Raw genomic sequence first — 26,756 nt, 5'->3', positions numbered from 1 at the left:
TCTGTCCTTATGTCCGTCCTCCTGTCTGTCTGTCCTCATGTCTGTCCTCCTGTCTGTCTGTCCTCATGTCTGTCTGTCCTCATGTCTGTCCTCCTGTCTGTCTGTCCTCCTGTCTGTCTGTCCTCATGTCTGTCCTCATGTCTGTCCTCATGTTTGTCCTCTGTCCTCATGTCTGTCTGTCCTCATGTTTGTCCTCCTGTCTGTCTGTCCTCATGTCTGTCCTCTTGTCTGTCTGTCCTCATGTCTGTCCTCATGTCTGTCCTCATGTCTGTCTGTCCTCATGTTTGTCCTCCTGTCTGTCTGTCCTCCTGTCTGTCCTCATGTCTGTCCTCCTGTCTGTCTGTCCTCCTGTCTGTCTGTCCTCATGTCTGTCCTCCTGTCTGTCTGTCCTCATGTCTGTCCTCATGTCTGTCTGTCCTCATGTCTGTCCTCATGTCTGTCCTCCTGTCTGTCCTCCTGTCTGTCTGTCCTCATGTCTGTCCTCCTGTTTGTCTGTCCTCCTGTCTGTCCTCATGTCTGTCCTCCTGTCTGTCCTCATGTCTGTCCTGATGTCTGTCTGTCCTCATGTCTGTCTGTCCTCATGTCTGTCCTCCTGTTTGTCTGTCCTCCTGTCTGTCCTCATGTCTGTCCTCCTGTCTGTCCTCATGTCTGTCCTCCTGTCTGTCTGTCCTCATGTCTGTCTGTCCTCATGTCTGTCCTCATGTCTGTCCTCCTGTCTGTCTGTCCTCCTGTCTGTCTTCCTGTCTGTCTGTCCTCCTGTCTGTCTTTCCTCATGTCTTTCCTCATGTCTGTCCTCATGTCTGTCTGTCCACATGTCTGTCCTCATGTCTGTCTGTCCTCATGTTTGTCCTCCTGTCTGTCTGTCCTCCTGTCTGTCCTCATGTCTGTCCTCCTGTCTGTCTGTCCTCATGTCTGTCCTCCTGTCTGTCTGTCCTCATGTCTGTCCTCATGTTTGTCCTCCTGTCTGTCTGTCCTCCTGTCTGTCCTCCTGTCTGTCCTCCTGTCTGTGTGTCCTCCTGTCTGTCTGTCCTCATGTCTGTCCTCCTGTCTGTCTGTCCTCCTGTCTGTCTGTCCTCATGTCTGTCCTCATGTCTGTCCTCATGTCTGTCTGTCCTCATGTCTGTCTGTCCTCATGTCTGTCTGTCCTCATGTCTGTCCTCATGTCTGTCTGTCCTCATGTCTGTCTGTCTTCCTGTCTGTCTGTCCACATGTCTGTCCTCATGTCTGTCTGTCCTCATGTCTGTCCTCATGTCTGTCTGTCCTCATGTCTGTCCTCCTGTCTGTCTGTCCTCATGTCTGTCTGTCTTCCTGTCTGTCTGTCCTCATGTCTGTCTGTCCTCATGTCTGTCCTCCTGTCTGTCTGTCTTCCTGTCTGTCTGTCTTCCTGTCTGTCTGTCCTCATGTCTGTCTGTCCTCCTGTCTGTCTGTCCTCATGTCTGTCTGTCCTCATGTCTGTCCTCCTGTCTGTCTGTCCTCATGTCTGTCTGTCTTCCTGTCTGTCTGTCCTCATGTCTGTCTGTCCTCATGTCTGTCTGTCCTCCTGTCTGTCTGTCCTCATGTCTGTCCTCATGTCTGTCTGTCCTCCTGTCTGTCTGTCCTCATGTCTGTCTGTCCTCCTGTCTGTCTGTCCTCATGTCTGTCCTCATGTCTGTCTGTCCTCATGTCTGTCCTCCTGTCTGTCTGTCCTCATGTCTGTCTGTCCTCATGTCTGTCTGTCCTCATGTCTGTCCTCATGTCTGTCTGTCCTCCTGTCTGTCTGTCCTCATGTCTGTCTGTCCTCATGTCTGTCCTCCTGTCTGTCTGTCCTCATGTCTGTCTGTCCTCATGTCTGTCCTGCAGGGCTCATTAGAGAGAGAGCAGTTACACAAACGTAGAGCAGAAGAAGAAGCTGCTGATGCCAGAGAAGCTCTGCAGAAGGTAAAGATCAGTCCTGAGTTTAAACCTTTAATCACAATATATAAACACTTTAATCTTGAATTTAAACCTTTAATCCAGAATTTTACCCCATTAATCCTGAATTTAAACGTTTAATCCTGAATGTTAACCCTTTAATCCGCCGAGTGTTTGTATTTGTCAGGGCCATACCAGCAAGGCAACGAGGAAGCAGGAGGTTTTTTGAAAAAACAGATTTTTTTAATACACTTCAAAAAGCAAAATGTTACAAAATAACGAACATAAGTTTAGGCCTATAAAAGAGGTCAACAAAACGAGAACCTAACTCAAAACAGCAACAAACTATTTGTTAACCAAACAGACCTCACACAATGAGACACAAGGGAACATATATAGTGGCTTGGCCAAACCAAATAATACAAAAGGGGAAAAACACAACAGACATTAACTGGAACTGATACAAAAGAAACGAATCGAATCTAAATCCCCCCCCTCCAAGATGGCTGGTCTTGGTATGGTCCAATGAACAGACCCTTGGCCTCGCCTTTCTTCTCAGCCCCAGGGACCTCCCACCAGCACGGTAACTCAAAAGAAGAAACGGTGATTAATACAAAACAAAGCACAATTTTAACCAGCCCCACACTGCAGAAATGTGTGCACTTCATACATACAGTGTGGGGCCAGAAATAAATGATAAATTAACCAATAAATGTGTGCTGTGTACTTAAATTAAGTGAAATGAATTGTTTGGGGTGTGGCTGACTGCAAATGAAAATAACCTGTGTAAATGAACTTAACTAAATGGTGAGGTGAGAATGGAAACTTTTTACCTGTAGATGAAGCTGTATGGCCTTAGCCATCACTGTATTACTTGGTTTTGCCCTCAGTCCAGGGATGCTGTGTTGCGTCTCTCGTCCTCTGAGATTTTGCTGAGACGGGAGGTGGACGAAGGACGTGACGCAGTGGACAAGATGGCCGCCCTGAACTCAGCTTTGGCCTCAGATAAGAGAGAGCTGAACCATCAGCTGCTACAGGTACCACAGCTCACCTGAGCTCTGAGTGATGGTACCTGAGCAGGGCACCTTTACTGCATCACTGTCGCTGTCTTTCCAGGTGGAAGGTGAGCTGTCCGACAGCCAATCACAGCTCCAGGCTCTGAGGTCAGAGGTCAGCGCTCTGCACAGAGAAGTCACAACCCTCAACATGGACTGCAACCAGCTCAGGTGAGTTCACCTGCAGCACTCATCAACATTTAATCCAGAATGTAAAGACTTTAATCCTGAATTTAAATGTTTAACCCAGAATATAAACATTTAGTCCTGAATATAAACATTTAATCTAGATTAAAAACATAATCATGAATAAAAACATTAATCCTGAATATAAACATTGATCCTGAATAAAAATGTTAATCCTGAATATAAACACTTAATCCATCTTAAAAGCCTTAATTGTGGGTTTATACATTTAGCCTGAAGTGTGAAATCTTTATTATTATTTGATTTATTGTTAATATTGTTTTTGTTTTATTTATTATATTCTTATTTTTTATTGGATGCAGAATACATTTGTTAATCTCAAACAGAAACTCCATAATCCTGATCCTTTAATCCAGATTATCTGCATGTTTCCTTTTCAGAGAGCAGAGGTCCTCAGAGGCTGACGTCCTCCATCAGCTGAGAGAGCGAGAGGTGGAGCTGGAGAGGAAGATGGAGGAGAAGGAGAGGCAGCTGGTCTCCTTGGTGGAGGAGAAGCAGAGGGAGGGAGGGCAGCTGGAGGAGGTACAGAGGAGCTGACAGTCATGTGACACTGCTGCATGTTCACCTGTACCAGGTGTGATGTTTGTGTGTGGTCCTCAGCTATCCTCCCAGAGAGCCTCAGTGTGTTTGGAGCTGAAGGAGGTGCAGCAGCAGCTGAAAGAGGCGCAGAAGGAGGTGAAAGAGGCACAGGAGGAGGTGAAGAGGAGGGAGACGCTGCAGGAGGAGCAGCAGAGAGACAACAGGAGGCTGCAGCAGGAGCAGGAAGGTCTGCAAAGACACCTGGCGCATCTGGAGGAGGAGCTCCAGGAGCTCAGGTAACACCTCAGCTCACATATAGTTTATATAGGAATACAACACACCTGGAGACAGGTAAATATATGGTTTATATAGGAATACAACACACCTGGACACAGGTAAATATATGGTTTATATAGGAATACAACACACCTGGACACAGGTAAATATATGGTTTATATAGGAATACAACACACCTGGACACAGGTAAATATATGGTTTATATAGGAATACAACACACCTGGAGACAGGTAAATATATGGTTTATATAGGAATACAACACACCTGGACACAGGTAAATATATGGTTTATATAGGAATACAACACACCTGGACACAGGTAAATATATGGTTTATATAGGAATACAACACACCTGGACACAGGTAAATATATGGTTTATATAGGAATACAACACACCTGGACACAGGTAAATATATGGTTTATATAGGAATACAACACACCTGGACACAGGTAAATATATGGTTTATATAGGAATACAACACACCTGGACACAGGTAAATATATGGTTTATATAGGAATACAACACACCTGGACACAGGTAAATATATGGTTTATATAGGAATACAACACACCTGGACACAGGTAAATACACTGCTCAAAAAAATTAAAGGAACACTTTTTAATCCAAGTATTGCATCAAATCAGTGAAACATGTGGGATACTGATCTGGGCTTCTGGGCCGATTCCGGTCAGTCCACCTGGGTAACTGCCGTTAGCAATGGAGCTAACTAACGTCTAATCACTGTACTAAAGGCTGACAGCCCCCCCGTTTAGAGCCAGAAATACGTGGAGACACTCACCCACCGGCAGTTGGAGATCCGGGCTCGGTTCTGTGTGTGTTCTGCGGAGCTGCAGAACAGCGGCAGCAGCATCAAAGTGGCTCCAGCTGACTGTGCCCACGTGGGGGGTGAGTTCTTGCTGTCGCAGACAACCAATCATAGGGAGATTGTGGCGAGCACTGGTATCCGCCCACAAAGGGTCAAAAGTCTTCTCCCCGCACGTGTAAATCAGAGCTCCACGGATAATTATGGCACCATACACGGACGAGTAGCAATGTCTCCACGCGCGTAAGAGGCTCCTCGCGCGCGGAGACATTGCTACTCGCGCGCAGAGTGTTTTTTGCGCCTATGGAGACTTTTTTCCGCTCGCGCGGGGTACGTGTTTCGCGCGCACGAAAGAGTGTTGCGTGCGCACGACTTTTGACACAAATTTGACGCCATATTGGGAAAGGAGGAACAGGATGACCACTGCAATAGCTCTACAAAATGACCTCCAGCAGACCACTGGTGTGAATGTCTCTGATCAAACAATCAGAAAGAGATGTAATGAGAGTGGTCTGAGGGCCCAGCGTCCTCTAGTGCCCGCTGACCGGCACCGTGGAGCTCGGCTGGCAACACAGGAATTTGCAAGCCTCCACTGGTGCCCTGTGCTTTTCACAGATGAGAACAGGTTCACCCTGAGCACATGTGACAGACATGAAAGGGTCTGGAGAAGCCGTGGAGAACGTTATGCTGCCTGTAACATTGTTCAGTGTGACCGGTTTGGTAGTGGGTCAGTGATGGTGTGGGGAGGCATATCCATGGAGGGACACACAGACCTCTACAGGCTGGACAATGGCATTCTGACTGCCTTTACGTATCAGGATGAAATCCTTTGACCCATTGTCAGACCCTACATTGGTGCAGTGGTCCTGGATTCCTTCTGGTCCACGACAATGCCCAGTCTTATGTGGTAAGAGAACTCATGCAGTTCCTGGAGGATGAAGGAACTGATACCATTAGCTGGCCCCCACGCTCACCTGACCTGGATCCAATAGAACACCTTTGGAACATTATGTTTTGTTCCATCAGACACCATCAGGTTGCTCCTCAGACTGTCCAGGAGCTCAGTGATGCCCTGGTCCAGTTCTGGGAGGAGATACCCCAGGACACCATCCATCGTCTCATTCAGAGCTTGTTCCGACATCGTCAGTCTGCATACAAGCACATGGAGGCCATACAAACTACTGAATACCATTTTGAGTTGCTGCCAAGGAATTTCAGAAAGATGGACCAGCCTGCTACATCAGTTTTTCACTTTGATTTTGGGGTGTCTTGAATTTAGCCCTACTGGGGTGTTGATAATTTTCATTCCCTTCAAACAATGTGGCACTTTTCATTCCTAACACATTAACCCTTTAAACTGCAGTCAATTCCAGCCATTTTCAGTAGAAAAAAATCGCTAATATTCTATTTTTAAATTAAAAAAAATGACGAGAAATACAGGGAATATTGGACGCGCATCGCGAGGGGCATTTCCTTGAAAACGACCGATTTGTGGATTTTATACCGACTTCAGGACATGTTTTGGACAAAATAGTTTACTGGCTTGTGTCATCTGGATGTAAAAGGTTGGATTATGGCCGTTTTTTGTGGAATCTTTTTTTCTGTGTGTAATAATGAACCCGGAAATGTGAGTCGCGCTGTGTGCGTTGAAGCCGTGTACAGAGAACGGATGGATGAATATTCGTTTTTGTCGGACAAATGTGTTTTTCTCACCCGCTGTAGTAATCACATCTGAAAGTGGTTTATACCGGCGGATTCATGAGAATCTAAGCTTTCCATCGGCGTATAGTGTTTGTATAATCGCGTTTGCAGCCGTCCGACATTCTTGAAATTCCTATGCAAATTAGTAGGTGTACCGCCGGCGGTACACTTAAGTTTAAGGGGTTAACCAGTCCATATCAATGCTAATATCCATTTGTTTTTTCCCCGTATTGAAACATGATGTATTTTCAAAGTGTTCCTTTAATTTTTTTGAGCAGTGTATATGGTTTATATAGGAACACAACACATCTGGACACAGGTAAATATATGGTTTATATAGGAATACAACACACCTGGAGACAGGTAAACATATGGTTTATATAGGAACACAACACACCTGGACACAGGTAAATATATGTGTTTATGCAGGTGCACAGCACAGCTAGGCGATTAGGGTTGATCGTGGGTGTACATCCTGGTTCTCCTGTGTGTTCGGCTGCTGCAGTGTGGCTTGTTGCTAAGGAGACCGATGCGGGAATGACAATCTCTGTTGCAAAAGTCACATCTGTGTGTGGTCTCTGGTCTGTTGGGGTTGTAGCACTCCTTTCTACAGCCCTCTTTTCTGCTTCTGCGTTTGTCCGCTTCTCTTCTCCAGACTTAAGGTGTTGATTCAGGTGCTTCTCCACCTCATACGGTCGGCTGGAAGGTCCTCCCAGGACTTGGTGTTGATGTTGAGGACCTTCATGTCTCTCTTGCAGACATCCTTTTAATGCAGCTGAGGGCGGCCTTTGGTTCTCTTCCCAGATACCAACTCTCCATAGAGGATGTCTTTTGGATTGTGGGCCGTCCTCCATGTGGTAGACATGGCCTAGCCAATGCAGCCTGTGCTGTCCAAGCAGGGTGAACAAGCTTAAAAGTTTGGCTCGGGATCAGACTTCGGCGTTAGAAACTCTGTCTTGCCAGGCTATGCCCAGGGTACGACAGATGCTTCTCAAATGGAAGGTGTTGAGTTTTCTCTCCTGTCTGGAATATGTGGTACATGTATCACTGCTGTTCAGCAGAGTGCTGATGACACAGCCGTTGTGCACTGCCATCTTGGTCTTCATTGTCAGCTTGGGGTTGGTCCACAGTCGTGAAGTGAGGTGATTGAGTGTTGCAGTTGCCTTCCAGATCATCTTGTCGATCTCAATGTCCAAGGAGAGGTTGTCAGTGACGGTGGGGCCAAGGTGCGTGAACCGGTGAACTACATCGAACTTAAAGTCGTCGATGGTGATGGTTGGCGGTTCCTCTGTATTCTGCCCCGGGACATTGGTCTTCTTCAGACTGATGGTTAATCCGAAGTCCTTGCAGACCTGGGAGTAATGGTCGATTAGTACCTGCAGCTCCTGCTGGGTGTGGGTCGCCACGGCTGCATCATCAGCGAACAGCATGTCTCTGATGAGGACTTCACAAACTCTTTTCTTGGCTCTAAGTCGGCTGAGATTGAAAAGCCTGCTGTCTGATCTGGTCCACAGATAGATTTCTTCTGTTGCTTTGCCAAAGGCGCATTTAAGGAGCAAGGCAAAGAAGATTCCAAAGAGCATGGGGGCAAGGACACAGGCTTGGAGGAGCTGCCGTTGAACTTCACTGTACCCCTTCATGTTGGTGTGGAAGGATCTGATCATGCTCTGCAATTTTTGTGGGCAGCTAATCTTTGGAATGATCTGTAAGAGACCATCTCTGCTGACAAGATCAAATGCCTTGGTGAGGTTGATGAAAACGACATACAGAGGCATCTGTTGTTCTCTACACTGCTCCTGGAATTGGCGAAGGGAGAAGACCATGTCTGTCGTTGTCCTTTTACCTTGGAAGCCACACTGTGATTCGGGATAGACACGTTCTGCCAGCTTCTACAGTCAGATCAAGATGACCTTTGCAAAGACTTTGCTGACGATGCTGAGAAGGGAGATGCCTCTGTCGTTGTTGCAGTCACTCCTCTCTCTCTTGTTCTCATAGGGGTGATGATATTGGCGCATGCCAGAAGAATGTGTAGTCCTTCTTCTTCAGGGTGCCTGAATCTGCAAGCCGTGCTTCCTGGGGGGTAGCAATGTCCACTTTGAGTCTTCTCAGCTCATTGTCAATGACAGTTGCTTTCTGGAGCCATTGAGGTCTTGCAGGTTTACAGAAAGTTTGTTAGTGATGATCCAAAGGAACAGCAGGGCCATTACAGTTTGGCGCCAACGACCTGGCAGGAGCTGCCAGAACAAAGTTGAGTACAACATTGAATTGCCTTAGGGACTCTGGATTTTTCCTCGAGGTTTACTCCTGACGCCTTCCCTCCCAAACAGAGGGGTCGCAAGGCAGCGGGGATTGCTGGATGGCCACCATTGGCACTCCTGAGCCGGCACCCTTTGACAGATCTTGGTTTTTATTCCAGCATGGTGTCTAGCCACCCTCCTCACAACTTCTTTTACGAGAAGTGGTGGGGGGCCAGTTTAGTCGCTGACAACCCGACCCTGGGGCAGGTAGTACTGGGTTACGGGTTACCAGTAGCAGGTCCATTTGGGCCTGACCTGAACATGAGCACACCTAGAAACGGGTAACTATATGTGTTTATACAAGCATACAGCACACCTGGCCACACTGAGGTGTATGTGTTTACCTGTTGTCCTTCACCTGAACCTCCTTCTCTTGCAGGTGTCTGACGGTGTCTCTCCAGCAGCAGCTCAGTCAGCAGCAGAAGCAGTTCAGTCAGTCGGAGGTGGACAGGTGTCAGCTCATCAGACACGTCCAGACGGTCCAGGAGGCCAAGCTCACCTTACAGGGTCAGAACACACCTGTACTGTCATAGTAACACCTGGAGCTCACCTGGAAACTGTTTCACCAACCAGAACCAGAACCAGAGCCAGAAAGCTTCTGGTATCTGTACCAGTAGTTTTAGTAGTATTAGTATCTGTAGTATCAATACCAGTAGTATTAGTACCAGCAGTACTTGTGGTGTACTCTCTGAGGTATTCATGCAGTAGTAGTAGTATTTGTATTGCTTGTGGTGTACTCTGTGAGGTATTCAGCAGTAGTAGTACCAGCAGTAGTAGTAGTATTTGTAGTACTTGTGGTGTACTCTCTGATGTATTCATGCAATAGTAGTAGTATTTGTAGTACTTATGGTGTACTCTCTGAGGTATTCAGCAGTAGTAGTACCAGCAGTAATAGTAGTATTTGTAGTACTTATGGTGTACTCTCTGAGGTATTCAGCAGTAGTAGTACCAGCAGTAATAGTAGTATTTGTAGTACTTGTGGTGTACTCTGAGATATTCATGCAGTAACTTGTGTTTGTCTGAAGGTGAGGTGGAGTTCCTGAGAGGAGAACTGGAGCGAGAGACATCCAGGAGAGAACAGGAGCAGGAGAGGAAGGAGAACAGTGAGGTGCAGAAGGAGGAGCTGCAGGAGGAGCTTCAAAGACTGTCGGAGGAGGTAGAGGAGCTGAGGAGAAGGAGAAGAGATCAAGAAGATGAGAGGAGGCAGGAGGAGGAGGCCTGGCAGAGAGAAAGAGAAGCTCTGAACCAGGAGCTGGGAACCAAAGATGGAGAGGTGGAGGTGCTGAGGAGACGCATGGAGGGACTGGAGGAGGAGAAGGAGGAGAGACAGAAGGAAGTGGACAGACTGATGGAGGAGAAACAGAGGGAGGTGGACAGACTAAAGGAGGAGAAGGAGGAGAGACAGAGGGAGGTGGACAGACTAAAGGAGGAGAGACAGAGGGAGGTGGACAGACTGATGGAGGAGAAGGAGGAGAGACAGAGGGAGGTGGACAGACTAAAGGAGGAGAAGGAGGAGAGACAGAGGGAGGTGGACAGACTGATGGAGGAGAGACAGAGGGAGGTGGACAGACTAAAGGAGGAGAAGGAGGAGAGACAGAGGGAGGTGGACAGACTGATGGAGGAGAGACAGAGGGAGGTGGACAGACTAAAGGAGGAGAGACAGAGGGAGGTGGACAGACTAAAGGAGGAGAGACAGAGGGAGGTGGACAGACTAAAGGAGGAGAGACAGAGGGAGGTGGACAGACTAAAGGAGGAGAGACAGAGGGAGGTGGACAGACTAAAGGAGGAGAGACAGAGGGAGGTGGACAGACTAAAGGAGGAGAAGGAGGAGAACAGAGGGAGGTAGACAGACTGGAGGAGAGACAGAGGGAGGTGGACAGACTGATGGAGAAGGAGGAGAGACAGAGGGAGGTGGACAGACTAAAGGAGGAGAAGGAGGAGAGACAGAGGGAGGTGGACAGACTAAAGGAGGAGAAGGAGGAGAGACAGAGGGAGGTGGACAGACTGATGGAGGAGAGACAGAGGGAGGTGGACAGACTAAAGGAGGAGAAGGAGGAGAGACAGAGGGAGGTGGACAGACTGATGGAGGAGAGACAGAGGGAGGCGGACAGACTAAAGGAGGAGAGACAGAGGGAGGTGGACAGACTAAAGGAGGAGAGACAGAGGGAGGTGGACAGACTAAAGGAGGAGAAGGAGGAGAAACAGAGGGAGGTAGACAGACTGGAGGAGAGACAGAGGGAGGTGGACAGACTGATGGAGAAGGAGGAGAGACAGAGGGAGGTGGACAGACTAAAGGAGGAGAGACAGAGGGAGGTGGACAGACTGATGGAGGAGAAGGAGGAGAGACAGAGGGAGGTGGACAGACTAAAGGAGGAGAAGGAGGAGAGACAGAGGGAGGTGGACAGACTGATGGAGGAGAGACAGAGGGAGGTGGACAGACTAAAGGAGGAGAAGGAGGAGAGACAGAGGGAGGTGGACAGACTGATGGAGGAGAGACAGAGGGAGGCGGACAGACTAAAGGAGGAGAGACAGAGGGAGGTGGACAGACTAAAGGAGGAGAAACAGAGGGAGGTGGACAGACTGGAGGAGAAACAGAGGGAGGTGGACAGACTGATGGAGGAGAGACAGAGGGAGGTGGACAGACTGATGGAGGAGAAGGAGGAGAGACAGAGGGAGGTGGACAGACTGGAGGAGAGACAGAGGGAGGTGGACAGACTAAAGGAGGAGAAACAGAGGGAGGTGGACAGACTGGAGGAGAAACAGAGGGAGGTGGACAGACTGATGGAGGAGAGACAGAGGGAGGTGGACAGACTAAAGGAGGAGAAGGAGGAGAGACAGAGGGAGGTGGACAGACTAAAGGAGGAGAAACAGAGGGAGGTGGACAGACTGGAGGAGAGACAGAGGGAGGTGGACAGACTAAAGGAGGAGAAACAGAGGGAGGTGGACAGACTGATGGAGGAGAGACAGAGGGAGGTGGACAGACTAAAGGAGGAGAAGGAGGAGAGACAGAGGGAGGTGGACAGACTAAATGAGGAGAAGGAGGAGGAGGTCAGGAGGCTGATGGAGAGGCTGCAGGAGAGAGTCGGGGAGATGGAGCTGCTGAGGGTGAGGCTGAACGTGGCCACCGAGGAGTGCGAGGAGGTAAAGGAGGAGGTGCAGAGGAGGGAGTGCAGCCTGGAGCGACAGATCAGCGCTGTCAGGGAGCAAGAGGAGGAGGCGCAGCAGCTGAGGAAGCACCTGAGGCTGCTGCAGAAGCAACAGGAGCAGGGAGAGAGAGAGCGGCAGGAGGTGGAGGCCAGGCTTAGGCAGAAGGAGCAGAGGGAGGAGCAGCTGGAGGAGCTGCTGAAGCAAGCCAGGGCCCTGCTGGAGGACGAGAGGAGACGAGGAGGACAGAAAGACTGCAGGATCTCCTTCCAGGACAAGGAGCTGCAGGAGGCCCGGACCCAGAGTGACGGAGCCAGAAGGAGAACCAGACAGATGGAGGAGCACCAGCACCGCCTGGAGGAGGAGCTGAAGGAATGCAGGGAGGAGGCAGAGTTCAGAGCGACAGAGGCAAACAAACTCAAACACCTCCTCACCCAGACCGAGGAGGAGATGCAGCAGCTCAGAGCTCTGCTGGAGGAGAGAGAGGAGGAGACCAGGCAGAGGGAGGAACAGGGGCGAACTGAGGAAGACAGGAGGAGGAGGATGGAGGACAGACTGAGGGAGGTGGAGGAGGAGAAGAGGAAGATGAAGGACAGATGGGGAGAAGCAGAAAAGGAGGTGAAGGAACAAAGACAGGAGCTGAGCAGGACGCTGGAGGAGAGAAAAATCCTGGAGAACAGAGTGAAGGAGAGGCAGGAGGAGCTGAGGAGGCTGAGAGAGGAGAAGAGGAGACTGGAAGACAAGCTCACAGAGAAGGACACAGAAATGGAGGAGCTGTGGGAGGAGCTGAGGAGAAAAGAGGAGAAGAGGACAATGGAGGAGCCTGAGAAGAGTCAGCATCTGTTAGTGGATGAGAGAGAGAGGTCCAGGGTGAGACAGCTGGAGGAGGAGAAGACAGGACTGTCACTGGAGCTGAAGAGGACGGAGAGGGAGGAGTCACAAGAGGAGCTGAAGAGGAGGAGAGAGGAGCTGTCTGCACTCAGAGAGGAGCTGAGGACACAACAAAGACTCAAGGAGGAGATACAGGAGGAGATAACTGCACTGAAGGAGGAGCAAAGACAGAAGGAGGAGGAGTGGAGGTCAAAGGAGATGAAGAGGAGCCAGGAGGAGAGGAGGAGGACTGATAGCAAGCTTACCGTCATCACAGAGGAGCTGCAACATCAACAGAAGGAGAAGGAGGAGATCCAGGAGAAGTTACGGAGGACACAGGAGGAGGTGCAGAGAGAGAGGGTGGAGGCACAGGAGGAACTGAGGAGGATGAGAGAGGAGCTGAGGAAGCGGCAAAGACAGAACGAGGAGATACAACAGAAGTTGCTGAGGACAGAGGAGGAGGTGCAAAAAGAACAAAGGAAGAAGGAGGAGGCACAGGAGGAGATGGATGTACTGAAGGAGAAGCAAAGACATAAGGAGGAGGAGTGGAGGTCGAAGGAGATGAAGAGGAGCCAGGAGGAGAGGAGGAGGACTGATAACAAGCTTACCGTCATCACAGAGGAGCTGCAACATCAACAGAAGGAGAAGGAGGTGATCCAGGAGAAGTTACGGAGGACACAGGAGGAGATGCAGAGGAGCAGGGAGGAGGTGTCTACGCTCAGGAAGGAGGTGCAGAAAGAAGAAAAGGAGAAGAAGGAGGCACAGGACGAGCTGATGAAGAGAAGACAAGATGTAGCAGCCCTCACAGAAGAGGTGAAGCAGGAAAGGAAGAGGAAGGAGGAGGTCCAGCAGGAACTGAGAGGAGTCCAGCAGCGTGTGGAGGAGATGACGGAGAGCCTGAGCTCCCTGCAGAGTCAGGTACTGATATTATTGTTAGTATTATTATTGTTGTTGTTATTGTTATCCTTGTTATATTATTATTGTTGTTGTTGTTTTTCTAGCAATTCTAAAAGTTTTCAGTGTCATGAAGGAGGCTCTGTTTTAACCTGCTAGATCTCCATGGTAACTGATGCTGAGGAGCTAGATCTCCATGGTAACTGATGCTGAGGAGCTAGATCTCCATGGTAACTGATGCTGAGGAGCCAGATCTCCATGGTAACTGATTCTGAGGAGCTGGATCTCCATGGTAACTGATGCTGAGGAGCTAGATCTCCATGGTAACTGATTCTGAGGAGCTATCCTGGTCCAGTTTAGATCTATCCAGATGTTTTCCTGATGATCCAGATTCTCAGCTGATGTTTTATCTGTGAACGTTATTACCTCCGCCAGGAGGTTATGTAATCACCGGAGTTTGTCTGTCTGTCTGTCCGTCCGTCTGTGTGTGTGTGTGTCTGTCTGTCTGTTTGTCTGTTAACAGCATAACTCAAAAAGTCATGGATGGATTTTCACCAAATTTTTACAGGATGTCTGGAAGAGCAAGAGTAAGAATCGATTAGATTTTGGAGGTGATCCGAATCACCGTCTGGATCCAGGAATTTTTTGAAGGTCGAAGGACAATTGAGAGATGGCCGCCTGGTGGCCATCTCTCAATTGTCCTTCGACCTTCAAAAAATTCCTGGATCCAGACGGTGATTCGGATCACCTCCAAAATCTAATCGATTCTTACTCTTGCTCTTCCAGACATCCTGTAAAAAATTTGGTGAAAGTCCGTCCTTGACTTTTTGAGTTATGCTGTTAACAGACAAACAGACACACACACACACTCAGACGGACACACAGACGGACAGACAGACAAACGGCATGGCGGAGGTATGCGCTCTCCGAGTGCTTTTCTAGTTAATCATGTTCTGTTAATGAATGAAGTCCTGTAGTTACAGCAGGACAGCTGGATGTTGCCATGGAAACCCACGTGTTCAGCTGATGATGCAGAAAGGGCAGAATGTGTTTTTATGTTTGGTCCTGACGAGCTGCTCAGTTAATCCTGCTATCTCTGATGGATACGTGGTCTGTGTTTATATCTTCTATCTGTAACTCTGGACTATTTCTTCTTATATGAGGATCAGAGTAGAATAAATGTTCCTCCATGGAGAACCAGGTTGGAATCATCTCTGTATCTGTTTCTGCTGAACATCCTGAATCTAGTTCTGTCATTTATCTGCACTGAGAACACATTGGTGTTTATTGAGTGTAACTTCGAACAGCAGAACAACCAGATCATCATCATGGAGATGATCCAGTCCTGAGGAGACAGGATCTTCTCTGTAAACCCTGAGGAACACCTCCTGTAAACATCTAACCTCCTCCATGTCTGCTGCAGCTGTCTGGTCTGAGTCTGAGCCGAGAGCAAGCCAGGAAGGAGGTGAAGGAGGAGGAGACGCAGCAGATGAAGGAGGGTCTGAGGGCAGCGCTGGAGGAGATGACCACACTGAAAGTCCTGCTGCAGGTACAGCACCTCCTGGACTCCTCACACCACTTTATCTTCAGGTTTATGTTGAACTGCTCCTTCGTCCACGTTCAGGAGAGCCACGCCGAGGGGAATGTCTGAGGAGCACTCTCAAGAAGAAGAAGGAGGAGGTGGAGGAGAGGAGAGGAGAGTTGGAGGAGCTGAGAGTCAGAGCCAAGGCCCTGGAGAGGAGGAAGAGGGAGGTGATGGAGGAGCACCAGGAGGCCGAGGGGAAGTGGAGGAGCAGGATGGAGGAGATGGAGGAGCAGCAGCGGGAGAAGCTGAACGCTCTCAACACAGAGATCCAGACACTGAAGACCAGAGAGCAGGAGTGGAGGTCCAGGCTGGAGGAGAGCCGTGCTGAGCTGAGCCGGGTCAGAACCACCGTGGAGGAGCAGAACTCCCAGATCTCCTCTCTGACGGAGGAGAAGGAGGTGAGGGTTTATAGAAACATCCAGATCTCCTCCATGACCTCCTCATGATGAACACTGGGTGTGCTCTGGTTTCCAGCAGGTCTCCTCTCTGCAGCAGGAGAAGGAGGAGATCAGGAGGCTGCTGAGGGAGAGAGAAGCTCAGGTAACAAACACTCACCTGTTCCCCATCCTTCACCTGTTCTCCTCCAACCTCCACCTGTTCTCCTCCAACCTCCACCTGTTCTCCAACCTTCACCTGTTCTCCTCCAACCTCCAGGTGTTCTCCAACCTCCAGCTGTTCTCCAACCTCCACCTGTTCTCCAACCTTCACCTGTTCTCCTCCAACCTCCACCTGTTCTCCAACCTTCACCTGTTCTCCTCCAACCTCCACCTGTTCTCCTCCAACCTTCACCTGTTCTCCAACCTTCACCTGTTCTCCTCCAACCTCCAGCTGTTCTCCAACCTCCAGCTGTTCTCCAACCTTCACCTGTTCTCCTCCAACCTTCACCTGTTCTCCAACCTTCACCTGTTCTCCTCCACCCTCCACCTGTTCTCCAACCTCCACCTGTTCTCCTCCAACCTCCAGCTGTTCTCCAACCTTCACCTGTTCTCCAACCTTCACCTGTTCTCCTCCAACCTCCAGCTGTTCTCCAACCTCCACCTGTTCTCCTCCAACCTCCAGCTGTTCTCCAACCTCCACCTGTTCTCCTCCAACCTTCACCTGCTCTCCAACCTTCAGCTGTTCTCCTCCACCCTCCAGCTTTTCTTCAACCTTCACCTGTTCTCCTCCAACCTTCACCTATTCTCCTCCATCCTTCACCTGCTCTCCAACCTTCAGCTGTTCTCCAACCTCCAGCTGTTCTCCAACCTTCACCTGTTCTCCTCCAACCTCCAGCTGTTCTCCAACCTTCACCTGTTCTCCTCCAACCTTCACCTGTTCTCCAACCTTCACCTGTTCTCCTCCAACCTTCACCTGTTCTCCTCCAACCTCCAGCTGTTCTCCAACCTTCACCTGTTCTCCTCCAACCTTCAGCTGTTCTCCAACCTTCACCTGTTCTCCTCCAACCTTCACCTATTCTCCTCCATCCTTCACCTGCTCTCCAACCTTCAGCTGTTCTCCAGACTTCAGCTGTTCTCCAACCTTCACCTGTTCTCCTCCAACCTCCACCTGTTCTCCAACCTCCAGCTGTTCTCCAACCTTCACCTGTTCTCCTCCAACCTTCACCTGTTCTCCACCCTCCAACTGTTCTCCAACCTTCACCTGTTCTCCAACCTCCACCTGTTCTCCAACCTCCAGCTGTTCTCCAACCTCCACCTGTTCTCCAACCTTCACCAGTTCTCCTCCACCCTCTACCTGTTCTCCAACCTCCACCTGTTCTCCTCCAACCTCCAGCTGTTCTCCAACCTTCACCTGTTCTCCAACCTTCACCTGTTCTCCTCCAACCTCCAGCTGTTCTCCAACCTTCACCTGTTCTCCAACCTTCACCTGTTCTCCTCCAACCTCCAGCTGTTCTCCAACCTTCACCTGTTCTCCAACCTTCACCTGTTCTCCTCCACCCTCCACCTGTTCTCCAACCTCCACCTGTTCTCCTCCAACCTCCAGCTGTTCTCCAACCTCCAGCTGTTCTCCAACCTCCACCTGTTCTCCTCCAACCTCCAGCTGTTCTCCAACCTCCACCAGTTCTCCTCCAACCTTCACCTGCTCTCCAACCTTCAGCTGTTCTCCTCCACCCTCCAGCTTTTCTTCAACCTTCACCTGTTCTCCTCCAACCTTCACCTATTCTCCTCCATCCTTCACCTGCTCTCCAACCTTCAGCTGTTCTCCAACCTCCAGCTGTTCTCCAACCTTCACCTGTTCTCCTCCAACCTTCACCTGTTCTCCAACCTTCACCTGTTCTCCTCCAACCTCCAGCTGTTCTCCAACCTTCACCTGTTCTCCTCCAACCTTCACCTGTTCTCCAACCTTCACCTGTTCTCCTCCAACCTTCACCTGTTCTCCTCCAACCTCCAGCTGTTCTCCAACCTTCAGCTGTTCTCCTCCACCTGTTCTCCAACCTTCACCTGTTCTCCTCCAACCTTCACCTATTCTCCTCCATCCTTCACCTGCTCTCCAACCTTCAGCTGTTCTCCAGACTTCAGCTGTTCTCCAACCTTCAGCTGTTCTCCTCCACCCTCCAGCTTTTCTTCAACCTTCACCTGTTCTCCTCCAACCTTCACCTATTCTCCTCCATCCTTCACCTGCTCTCCAACCTTCACCTGTTCTCCTCCAACCTTCAGCTGTTCTCCAACCTTCACCTGTTCTCCTCCATCCTTCACCTGTTCTCCAACCTTCACCTGTTCTCCTCCAACCTTCAGCTGTTCTCCAACCTTCACCTGTTCTCCTCCAACCTTCACCTGTTCTCCTCCAACCTTCAGCTGTTCTCCAACCTTCACCTGTTCTCCTCCAACCTTCACCTGTTCTCCTCCAACCTTCACCTGTTCTCCTCCAACCTTCACCTGTTCTCCAACCTTCACCTGTTCTCCAACCTTCACCTGTTCTCCTCCACCCTCCACCTGTTCTCCAACCTCCACCTGTTCTCCTCCAACCTCCAGCTGTTCTCCAACCTTCACCTGTTCTCCAACCTTCACCTGTTCTCCTCCAACCTCCAGCTGTTCTCCAACCTCCACCTGTTCTCCTCCAACCTCCAGCTGTTCTCCAACCTCCACCTGTTCTCCTCCAACCTTCACCTGCTCTCCAACCTTCAGCTGTTCTCCAACCTCCAGCTGTTCTCCAACCTTCACCTGTTCTCCTCCAACCTTCACCTGTTCTCCAACCTTCACCTGTTCTCCTCCAACCTTCACCTGTTCTCCTCCAACCTCCAGCTGTTCTCCAACCTTCACCTGTTCTCCTCCAACCTTCACCTGTTCTCCAACCTTCACCTGTTCTCCTCCAACCTTCACCTGTTCTCCTCCAACCTCCAGCTGTTCTCCAACCTTCAGCTGTTCTCCAGACTTCAGCTGTTCTCCAACCTTCAGCTGTTCTCCTCCACCCTCCAGCTTTTCTTCAACCTTCACCTGTTCTCCTCCAACCTTCACCTATTCTCCTCCATCCTTCACCTGCTCTCCTCCAACCTTCACCTGTTCTCCAACCTTCACCTGTTCTCCTCCAACCTCCAGCTGTTCTCCAACCTCCACCTGTTCTCCAACCTTCACCAGTTCTCCTCCACCCTCTACCTGTTCTCCAACCTCCACCTGTTCTCCTCCAACCTCCAGCTGTTCTCCAACCTTCACCTGTTCTCCAACCTTCACCTGTTCTCCTCCAACCTCCAGCTGTTCTCCAACCTTCACCTGTTCTCCAACCTTCACCTGTTCTCCTCCAACCTCCAGCTGTTCTCCAACCTTCACCTGTTCTCCAACCTTCACCTGTTCTCCTCCACCCTCCACCTGTTCTCCAACCTCCACCTGTTCTCCTCCAACCTCCAGCTGTTCTCCAACCTCCAGCTGTTCTCCAACCTCCACCTGTTCTCCTCCAACCTCCAGCTGTTCTCCAACCTCCACCAGTTCTCCTCCAACCTTCACCTGCTCTCCAACCTTCAGCTGTTCTCCTCCACCCTCCAGCTTTTCTTCAACCTTCACCTGTTCTCCTCCAACCTTCACCTATTCTCCTCCATCCTTCACCTGCTCTCCAACCTTCAGCTGTTCTCCAACCTCCAGCTGTTCTCCAACCTTCACCTGTTCTCCTCCAACCTTCACCTGTTCTCCAACCTTCACCTGTTCTCCTCCAACCTCCAGCTGTTCTCCAACCTTCACCTGTTCTCCTCCAACCTTCACCTGTTCTCCAACCTTCACCTGTTCTCCTCCAACCTTCACCTGTTCTCCTCCAACCTCCAGCTGTTCTCCAACCTTCAGCTGTTCTCCTCCACCTGTTCTCCAACCTTCACCTGTTCTCCTCCAACCTTCACCTATTCTCCTCCATCCTTCACCTGCTCTCCAACCTTCAGCTGTTCTCCAGACTTCAGCTGTTCTCCAACCTTCAGCTGTTCTCCTCCACCCTCCAGCTTTTCTTCAACCTTCACCTGTTCTCCTCCAACCTTCACCTATTCTCCTCCATCCTTCACCTGCTCTCCAACCTTCACCTGTTCTCCTCCAACCTTCAGCTGTTCTCCAACCTTCACCTATTCTCCTCCATCCTTCACCTGCTCTCCAACCTTCAGCTGTTCTCCAGACTTCAGCTGTTCTCCAACCTTCAGCTGTTCTCCTCCACCCTCCAGCTTTTCTTCAACCTTCACCTGTTCTCCTCCAACCTTCACCTATTCTCCTCCATCCTTCACCTGCTCTCCAACCTTCACCTGTTCTCCTCCAACCTTCAGCTGTTCTCCAACCTTCACCTGTTCTCCTCCATCCTTCACCTGTTCTCCAACCTTCACCTGTTCTCCTCCAACCTTCACCTGTTCTCCAACCTTCACCTGTTCTCCTCCAACCTTCACCTGTTCTCCTCCAACCTTCACCTGTTCTCCTCCAACCTTCAGCTGTTCTCCAACCTTCACCTGTTCTCCTCCAACCTTCACCTGTTCTCCTCCAACCTTCACCTGTTCTCCTCCAACCTTCACCTGTTCTCCAACCTTCACCTGTTCTCCAACCTTCACCTGTTCTCCTCCACCCTCCACCTGTTCTCCAACCTCCACCTGTTCTCCTCCAACCTCCAGCTGTTCTCCAACCTTCACCTGTTCTCCAACCTTCACCTGTTCTCCTCCAACCTCCAGCTGTTCTCCAACCTCCACCTGTTCTCCTCCAACCTCCAGCTGTTCTCCAACCTCCACCTGTTCTCCTCCAACCTTCACCTGCTCTCCAACCTTCAGCTGTTCTCCAACCTCCAGCTGTTCTCCAACCTTCACCTGTTCTCCTCCAACCTTCACCTGTTCTCCAACCTTCACCTGTTCTCCTCCAACCTTCACCTGTTCTCCTCCAACCTCCAGCTGTTCTCCAACCTTCACCTGTTCTCCTCCAACCTTCACCTGTTCTCCAACCTTCACCTGTTCTCCTCCAACCTTCACCTGTTCTCCTCCAACCTCCAGCTGTTCTCCAACCTTCAGCTGTTCTCCAGACTTCAGCTGTTCTCCAACCTTCAGCTGTTCTCCTCCACCCTCCAGCTTTTCTTCAACCTTCACCTGTTCTCCTCCAACCTTCACCTATTCTCCTCCATCCTTCACCTGCTCTCCTCCAACCTTCACCTGTTCTCCAACCTTCACCTGTTCTCCTCCAACCTCCAGCTGTTCTCCAACCTCCACCTGTTCTCCAACCTTCACCAGTTCTCCTCCACCCTCTACCTGTTCTCCAACCTCCACCTGTTCTCCTCCAACCTCCAGCTGTTCTCCAACCTTCACCTGTTCTCCAACCTTCACCTGTTCTCCTCCAACCTCCAGCTGTTCTCCAACCTTCACCTGTTCTCCAACCTTCACCTGTTCTCCTCCAACCTCCAGCTGTTCTCCAACCTTCACCTGTTCTCCAACCTTCACCTGTTCTCCTCCACCCTCCACCTGTTCTCCAACCTCCACCTGTTCTCCTCCAACCTCCAGCTGTTCTCCAACCTCCAGCTGTTCTCCAACCTCCACCTGTTCTCCTCCAACCTCCAGCTGTTCTCCAACCTCCACCAGTTCTCCTCCAACCTTCACCTGCTCTCCAACCTTCAGCTGTTCTCCAACCTTCAGCTGTTCTCCTCCACCCTCCAGCTTTTCTTCAACCTTCACCTGTTCTCCTCCAACCTTCACCTATTCTCCTCCATCCTTCACCTGCTCTCCAACCTTCAGCTGTTCTCCAACCTCCAGCTGTTCTCCAACCTTTACCTGTTCTCCTCCAACCTTCACCTGTTCTCCAACCTTCACCTGTTCTCCTCCAACCTCCAGCTGTTCTCCAACCTTCACCTGTTCTCCTCCAACCTTCACCTGTTCTCCAACCTTCACCTGTTCTCCTCCAACCTTCACCTGTTCTCCTCCAACCTCCAGCTGTTCTCCAACCTTCAGCTGTTCTCCTCCACCTGTTCTCCAACCTTCACCTGTTCTCCTCCAACCTTCACCTATTCTCCTCCATCCTTCACCTGCTCTCCAACCTTCAGCTGTTCTCCAGACTTCAGCTGTTCTCCAACCTTCAGCTGTTCTCCTCCACCCTCCAGCTTTTCTTCAACCTTCACCTGTTCTCCTCCAACCTTCACCTATTCTCCTCCATCCTTCACCTGCTCTCCAACCTTCACCTGTTCTCCTCCAACCTTCAGCTGTTCTCCAACCTTCACCTGTTCTCCTCCATCCTTCACCTGTTCTCCAACCTTCACCTGTTCTCCTCCAACCTTCAGCTGTTCTCCAACCTTCACCTGTTCTCCTCCAACCTTCACCTGTTCTCCTCCAACCTTCAGCTGTTCTCCAACCTTCACCTGTTCTCCTCCAACCTTCACCTGTTCTCCTCCAACCTTCACCTGTTCTCCTCCAACCTTCACCTGTTCTCCAACCTTCACCTGTTCTCCTCCAACCTCCAGCTGTTCTCCAACCTTCACCTGTTCTCCAACCTTCACCTGTTCTCCTCCATCCTTCACCTGTTCTCCAACCTTCACCTGTTCTCCTCCAACCTTCAGCTGTTCTCCAACCTTCACCTGTTCTCCTCCAACCTTCACCTGTTCTCCTCCAACCTTCAGCTGTTCTCCAACCTTCACCTGTTCTCCTCCAACCTTCACCTGTTCTCCTCCAACCTTCACCTGTTCTCCTCCAACCTTCACCTGTTCTCCAACCTTCACCTGTTCTCCTCCAACCTCCAGCTGTTCTCCAACCTCCACCTGTTCTCCTCCAACCTCCAGCTGTTCTCCAACCTCCACCTGTTCTCCTCCAACCTTCACCTGCTCTCCAACCTTCAGCTGTTCTCCAACCTCCAGCTGTTCTCCAACCTTCACCTGTTCTCCTCCAACCTTCACCTGTTCTCCAACCTTCACCTGTTCTCCTCCAACCTTCACCTGTTCTCCTCCAACCTCCAGCTGTTCTCCAACCTTCACCTGTTCTCCTCCAACCTTCACCTGTTCTCCAACCTTCACCTGTTCTCCTCCAACCTTCACCTGTTCTCCTCCAACCTCCAGCTGTTCTCCAACCTTCAGCTGTTCTCCAGACTTCAGCTGTTCTCCAACCTTCAGCTGTTCTCCTCCACCCTCCAGCTTTTCTTCAACCTTCACCTGTTCTCCTCCAACCTTCACCTATTCTCCTCCATCCTTCACCTGCTCTCCAACCTTCACCTGTTCTCCTCCAACCTCCAGCTGTTCTCCAACCTTCACCTGTTCTCCTCCATCCTTCACCTGTTCTCCAACCTTCACCTGTTCTCCTCCAACCTCCAGCTGTTCTCCAACCTTCAGCTGTTCTCCTCCACCCTCCAGCTTTTCTTCAACCTTCACCTGTTCTCCTCCAACCTTCACCTATTCTCCTCCAACCTTCACCTATTCTCCTCCATCCTTCACCTGCTCTCCAACCTTCACCTGTTCTCCTCCATCCTTCACCTGCTCTCCAACCTTCACCTGTTCTCCTCCAACCTTCAGCTGTTCTCCAACCTTCACCTGTTCTCCTCCATCCTTCACCTGTTCTCCAACCTTCACCTGTTCTCCTCCAACCTTCACCTGTTCTCCTCCATCCTTCACCTGTTCTCCAACCTTCACCTGTTCTCCTCCAACCTTCACCTGTTCTCCTCCAACCTTCACCTATTCTCCTCCATCCTTCACCTGCTCTCCAACCTTCACCTGTTCTCCTCCAACCTTCAGCTGTTCTCCAACCTTCACCTGTTCTCCTCCATCCTTCACCTGTTCTCCAACCTTCACCTGTTCTCCAACCTTCACCTGTTCTCCTCCAACCTTCAGCTGTTCTCCAACCTTCACCTGTTCTCCAACCTTCACCTGTTCTCCTCCAACCTTCAGCTGTTCTCCAACCTTCACCTGTTCTCCTCCATCCTTCACCTGTTCTCCAACCTTCACCTGTTCTCCAACCTTCACCTGTTCTCCAACCTTCACCTGTTCTCCTCCAACCTTCACCTGTTCTCCTCCAACCTTCACCTATTCTCCTCCATCCTTCACCTGCTCTCCAACCTTCACCTGTTCTCCTCCAACCTTCAGCTGTTCTCCAACCTTCACCTGTTCTCCTCCATCCTTCACCTGTTCTCCAACCTTCACCTGTTCTCCAACCTTCACCTGTTCTCCTCCAACCTTCAGCTGTTCTCCAACCTTCACCTGTTCTCCAACCTTCACCTGTTCTCCTCCAACCTTCAGCTGTTCTCCAACCTTCACCTGTTCTCCAACCTTCACCTGTTCTCCTCCAACCTTCACCTGTTCTCCAACCTTCACCTGTTCTCCAACCTTCACCTGTTCTCCTCCAACCTTCAGCTGTTCTCCAACCTTAACCTGCTGCTCAGTTTACTGGATTACTGGACTAATGTCTCTGTGTTACTGTACAGGTGTATTCTCTGACCCAGAAGACAGGTGAGCTGGAGACGGAAAGGGACAGAGTTCATTTGGCTTTGGAGCAAACAGAGGCAGCTCTGATTGGCTACAGGGAGAGAGTCCACCAACAGGACCAGAGCTCAGGGGCGGGGCCTAACACAGAGGAGGTCAGCATGTCTCTGATTGGTCGATTATTGAGACAGCAAAGAGTGGCAGGAAGCTGATTGGTGGAGAGGTCTACATCTGAAACACCTTAAAGTTAACTCTGTGTGTGTGTGTGTGTGTGTGTGTGTGTGTGTGTGTGTGTGTGTGTGTGTGTGTGTCCAGGCTGTAGAGGACAGGTTGGTGGTTCTCCAGCGTTTGGTGGCTGCACTTGAACTGGACCAGAAACGACTGAACAAGAAGAACTCACACCTGGAGACTCAGAGGGACAAACTGAGGACAGACAGAGACACTCTGAGGGAGACTCTGAGACAGGTACACACACCTGAGACACTGTGAGACAGGTACACACACCTGAGACACTGTGAGACAGGTACACACACCTGAGACACTGTGAGACAGGTACACACACCTGAGACACTGTGAGACAGGTACACACACCTGAGACACTGTGAGACAGGTACACACACCTGGGCAGGTAAACTGAGTGTATTTCCTGTTGTGCTTCAGGTGGAGGCGGAGCGTTGGAGGCTCAGACAGCAACTGACAGGCAACAGATCTCAAGTGAGTCTCTGCTCCTCTCACAGCTGCTGTGTTAAACTGCCGTTACCTGTCCATAGTCCTGCAGGTGAAACTGATTTTGCATGTTTTGTGTTCAGGAGTCAGCTGACACCACAGAAGAACAACACCTGAGGAGCAGAGTGAGGGAGCTTGAGGACCAGGTGAGAGCAGAACAACAGTTCCAGGTGTGTTGAGGTGTCAGGTGTGTGCTGATGATGATGATGTCACTGTCTCCTCCCCCCAGGTGAATCAGCTCCGCCTGTCATTGGCTGAAGACCAGCAGCAGAGGGTGGAGTTTATCCAGCAGTCGTCCAGAAACAGCCAATGGCTGCTATCACTGAGACATGACCTCAACGACTCGCTGGACGCTGTCACACGTCGCCCAATCCCGTCCGTCCTGCAGTCTGAGACGCAGCGATTGGACCGCAGCCTGAGGGAGGAGGAGCTTCGGATGTCCCTCAGCCAATCGTAGCGCCTCCAGATAAACACTGAGACTTTAAAGCTCAACAGGAACACCTGGATGAGTTTGTGAAAGAACAGGTGTAGAGCCTCCTTCTGATTGGCTGTTTGCATCACCTGTAAATGTCCTGCAGAGTTGCTGCTGTCTTCAGATCTGATGTCTTCAGAGATAATCCGGTTCCTTCACACGGTTCCTGTTTCATTTCACTGGAATCTAAAGTCCTGCAGATCTGAGGAACCAGAACAAGAAGTAAAGAACTGGAACCACCATGTCTCCTCAGATGTTAAACTCTGGACTACTGTTGTCTCCTCAGACTTCTGTGGAGGTTCTGTCATCCAGGTCCTGGAGATGGTAGGAGCTTCAGGAGAAACCAACTGGAGGTTCTGGAAGACGTTTCCAGAACCTCCAGTTGGTTTCTCCTTAACCTTCTACCATCTCCTCATCCTGTAGATGTTCTTCTATCTCCATGTTTCCTCTCTACTCTGCTCATCATCTGTAGATGTTTCTCCATGCTGGATGGCTCTCCATCCTGCTCCTCTGTTCTCTGTTTGGTTTGTTTTCTTGGTTTTCGTGTCGGTCTCTCTGAGTAAACACTGCCTGCAGTTCAGTAGAAGAAACACTGAAGTCCTCCAGAGATGAATCCTGATCCTTCCAGGCCTCTGTAGCTCCACGTCTGTCCAGAGCTGCAGCTCTGCTCTGAATCAACTATTAAATTATTCGGTTCCAGTATTTGTTGACCTTTCAGCAGCTGATTGATAAAGTATTGATGAGCTGCAGCTTCAGTTAAATGTGTGTCTGAACCAGTTATTTCTCATGTTCACTTATTTATTGTTTGTTTTTACATCTGTTTATATTCTGAGTCAGACATCTGACTACGTTTCCCATGATGCTCCAGTCTGAGCTGGAGGTCCGATGTGTGTTTCTGTTCAATAAAACTGAAGTTTTTCTAAATGATCTGAACTGATCTTCTGTTATCTGCTGTTACTTCTGCACTCATTAAATATTATGAAATGTACATGTACACACATGGACAAAATTGTTGGTACCCCTCAGTTAAAGAAGGAAAAACCCACAATTCTCACTGAAATCACTTGAAACTCACAAAAGTAACAATAAATAAAAATTTATTGAAAATTAAATAATCAAAAACAGCCATTACTTTTGAATTGTTGATTAACATAATTATTTAAAAAAACAAACTAATGAAACAGGCCTGGACAAAAATGATGGTACCTCTATAAAAGATTGAAAACTATTTGACCAGAGTGACATGATTAACTCAGGTGTGTCATTTAATTGACATCACAGGTGTTTCCAAACTCATAATCAGTCAGTCTGCCTATTTAAAGGGAGACAAGTAGTCACCCTGCTGTTTGGTGAAAAGGTGTGTACCACACTGAACATGGACAACAGAAAGCGAAGGAGAGAATTGTCCCAGGACATCCGAAAAAAAATGATAGACAAACATCTTAAAGGTAA

General features: G+C 49.9%; 1 protein-coding gene and 1 long non-coding RNA gene across 4 annotated transcripts in view; one reads left to right on the top strand and one right to left on the bottom strand.

Moving 5' to 3' along the window:
* The window catches only part of si:dkey-230p4.1 (trichohyalin), a 55,871-nt gene extending 29,640 nt beyond the window's left edge, over positions 1-26,231 (top strand). Inside the window, exons 14-28 of the mRNA XM_051959379.1 lie at positions 1,840-1,917; positions 2,781-2,927; positions 3,007-3,116; positions 3,533-3,674; positions 3,753-3,967; positions 9,170-9,297; positions 9,816-10,591; positions 10,702-13,722; positions 15,070-15,681; positions 15,758-15,823; positions 24,109-24,261; positions 24,422-24,571; positions 24,767-24,820; positions 24,916-24,978; positions 25,062-26,231. Of these exons, the coding sequence (XP_051815339.1) occupies positions 1,840-1,917; positions 2,781-2,927; positions 3,007-3,116; positions 3,533-3,674; positions 3,753-3,967; positions 9,170-9,297; positions 9,816-10,591; positions 10,702-13,722; positions 15,070-15,681; positions 15,758-15,823; positions 24,109-24,261; positions 24,422-24,571; positions 24,767-24,820; positions 24,916-24,978; positions 25,062-25,289 (5,943 nt within the window). The 3' untranslated portion in view covers positions 25,290-26,231. The remainder of the gene's footprint in view (positions 1-1,839; positions 1,918-2,780; positions 2,928-3,006; positions 3,117-3,532; positions 3,675-3,752; positions 3,968-9,169; positions 9,298-9,815; positions 10,592-10,701; positions 13,723-15,069; positions 15,682-15,757; positions 15,824-24,108; positions 24,262-24,421; positions 24,572-24,766; positions 24,821-24,915; positions 24,979-25,061) is intronic.
* On the bottom strand, positions 22,382-23,567 carry LOC127537067 (uncharacterized). Of its 3 annotated transcripts, none has more exons than XR_007946496.1 (4): positions 23,555-23,567; positions 23,018-23,143; positions 22,802-22,921; positions 22,382-22,531 (listed from the first exon to the last, which is right to left on the bottom strand). It is a non-coding gene; the product is annotated as an uncharacterized LOC127537067 (long non-coding RNA). The 3 variants fall into 3 exon arrangements; XR_007946495.1 differs by lacking the exons at positions 23,018-23,143; positions 23,555-23,567 and adding exons at positions 23,198-23,221; positions 23,363-23,403; XR_007946494.1 differs by lacking the exons at positions 23,018-23,143; positions 23,555-23,567 and adding exons at positions 23,198-23,221; positions 23,342-23,374.
* Positions 26,232-26,756: the final 525 nt, after the last annotated feature.

The sequence above is a fragment of the Acanthochromis polyacanthus genome, chromosome 14 (genome assembly GCF_021347895.1).
Source record: "Acanthochromis polyacanthus isolate Apoly-LR-REF ecotype Palm Island chromosome 14, KAUST_Apoly_ChrSc, whole genome shotgun sequence".
Lineage (NCBI taxonomy): Eukaryota > Metazoa > Chordata > Actinopteri > Pomacentridae > Acanthochromis > Acanthochromis polyacanthus.
The sequence above is the reverse complement of the archived record's forward strand: the minus strand, read 5'-3'. Positions and strand labels throughout refer to the sequence as shown.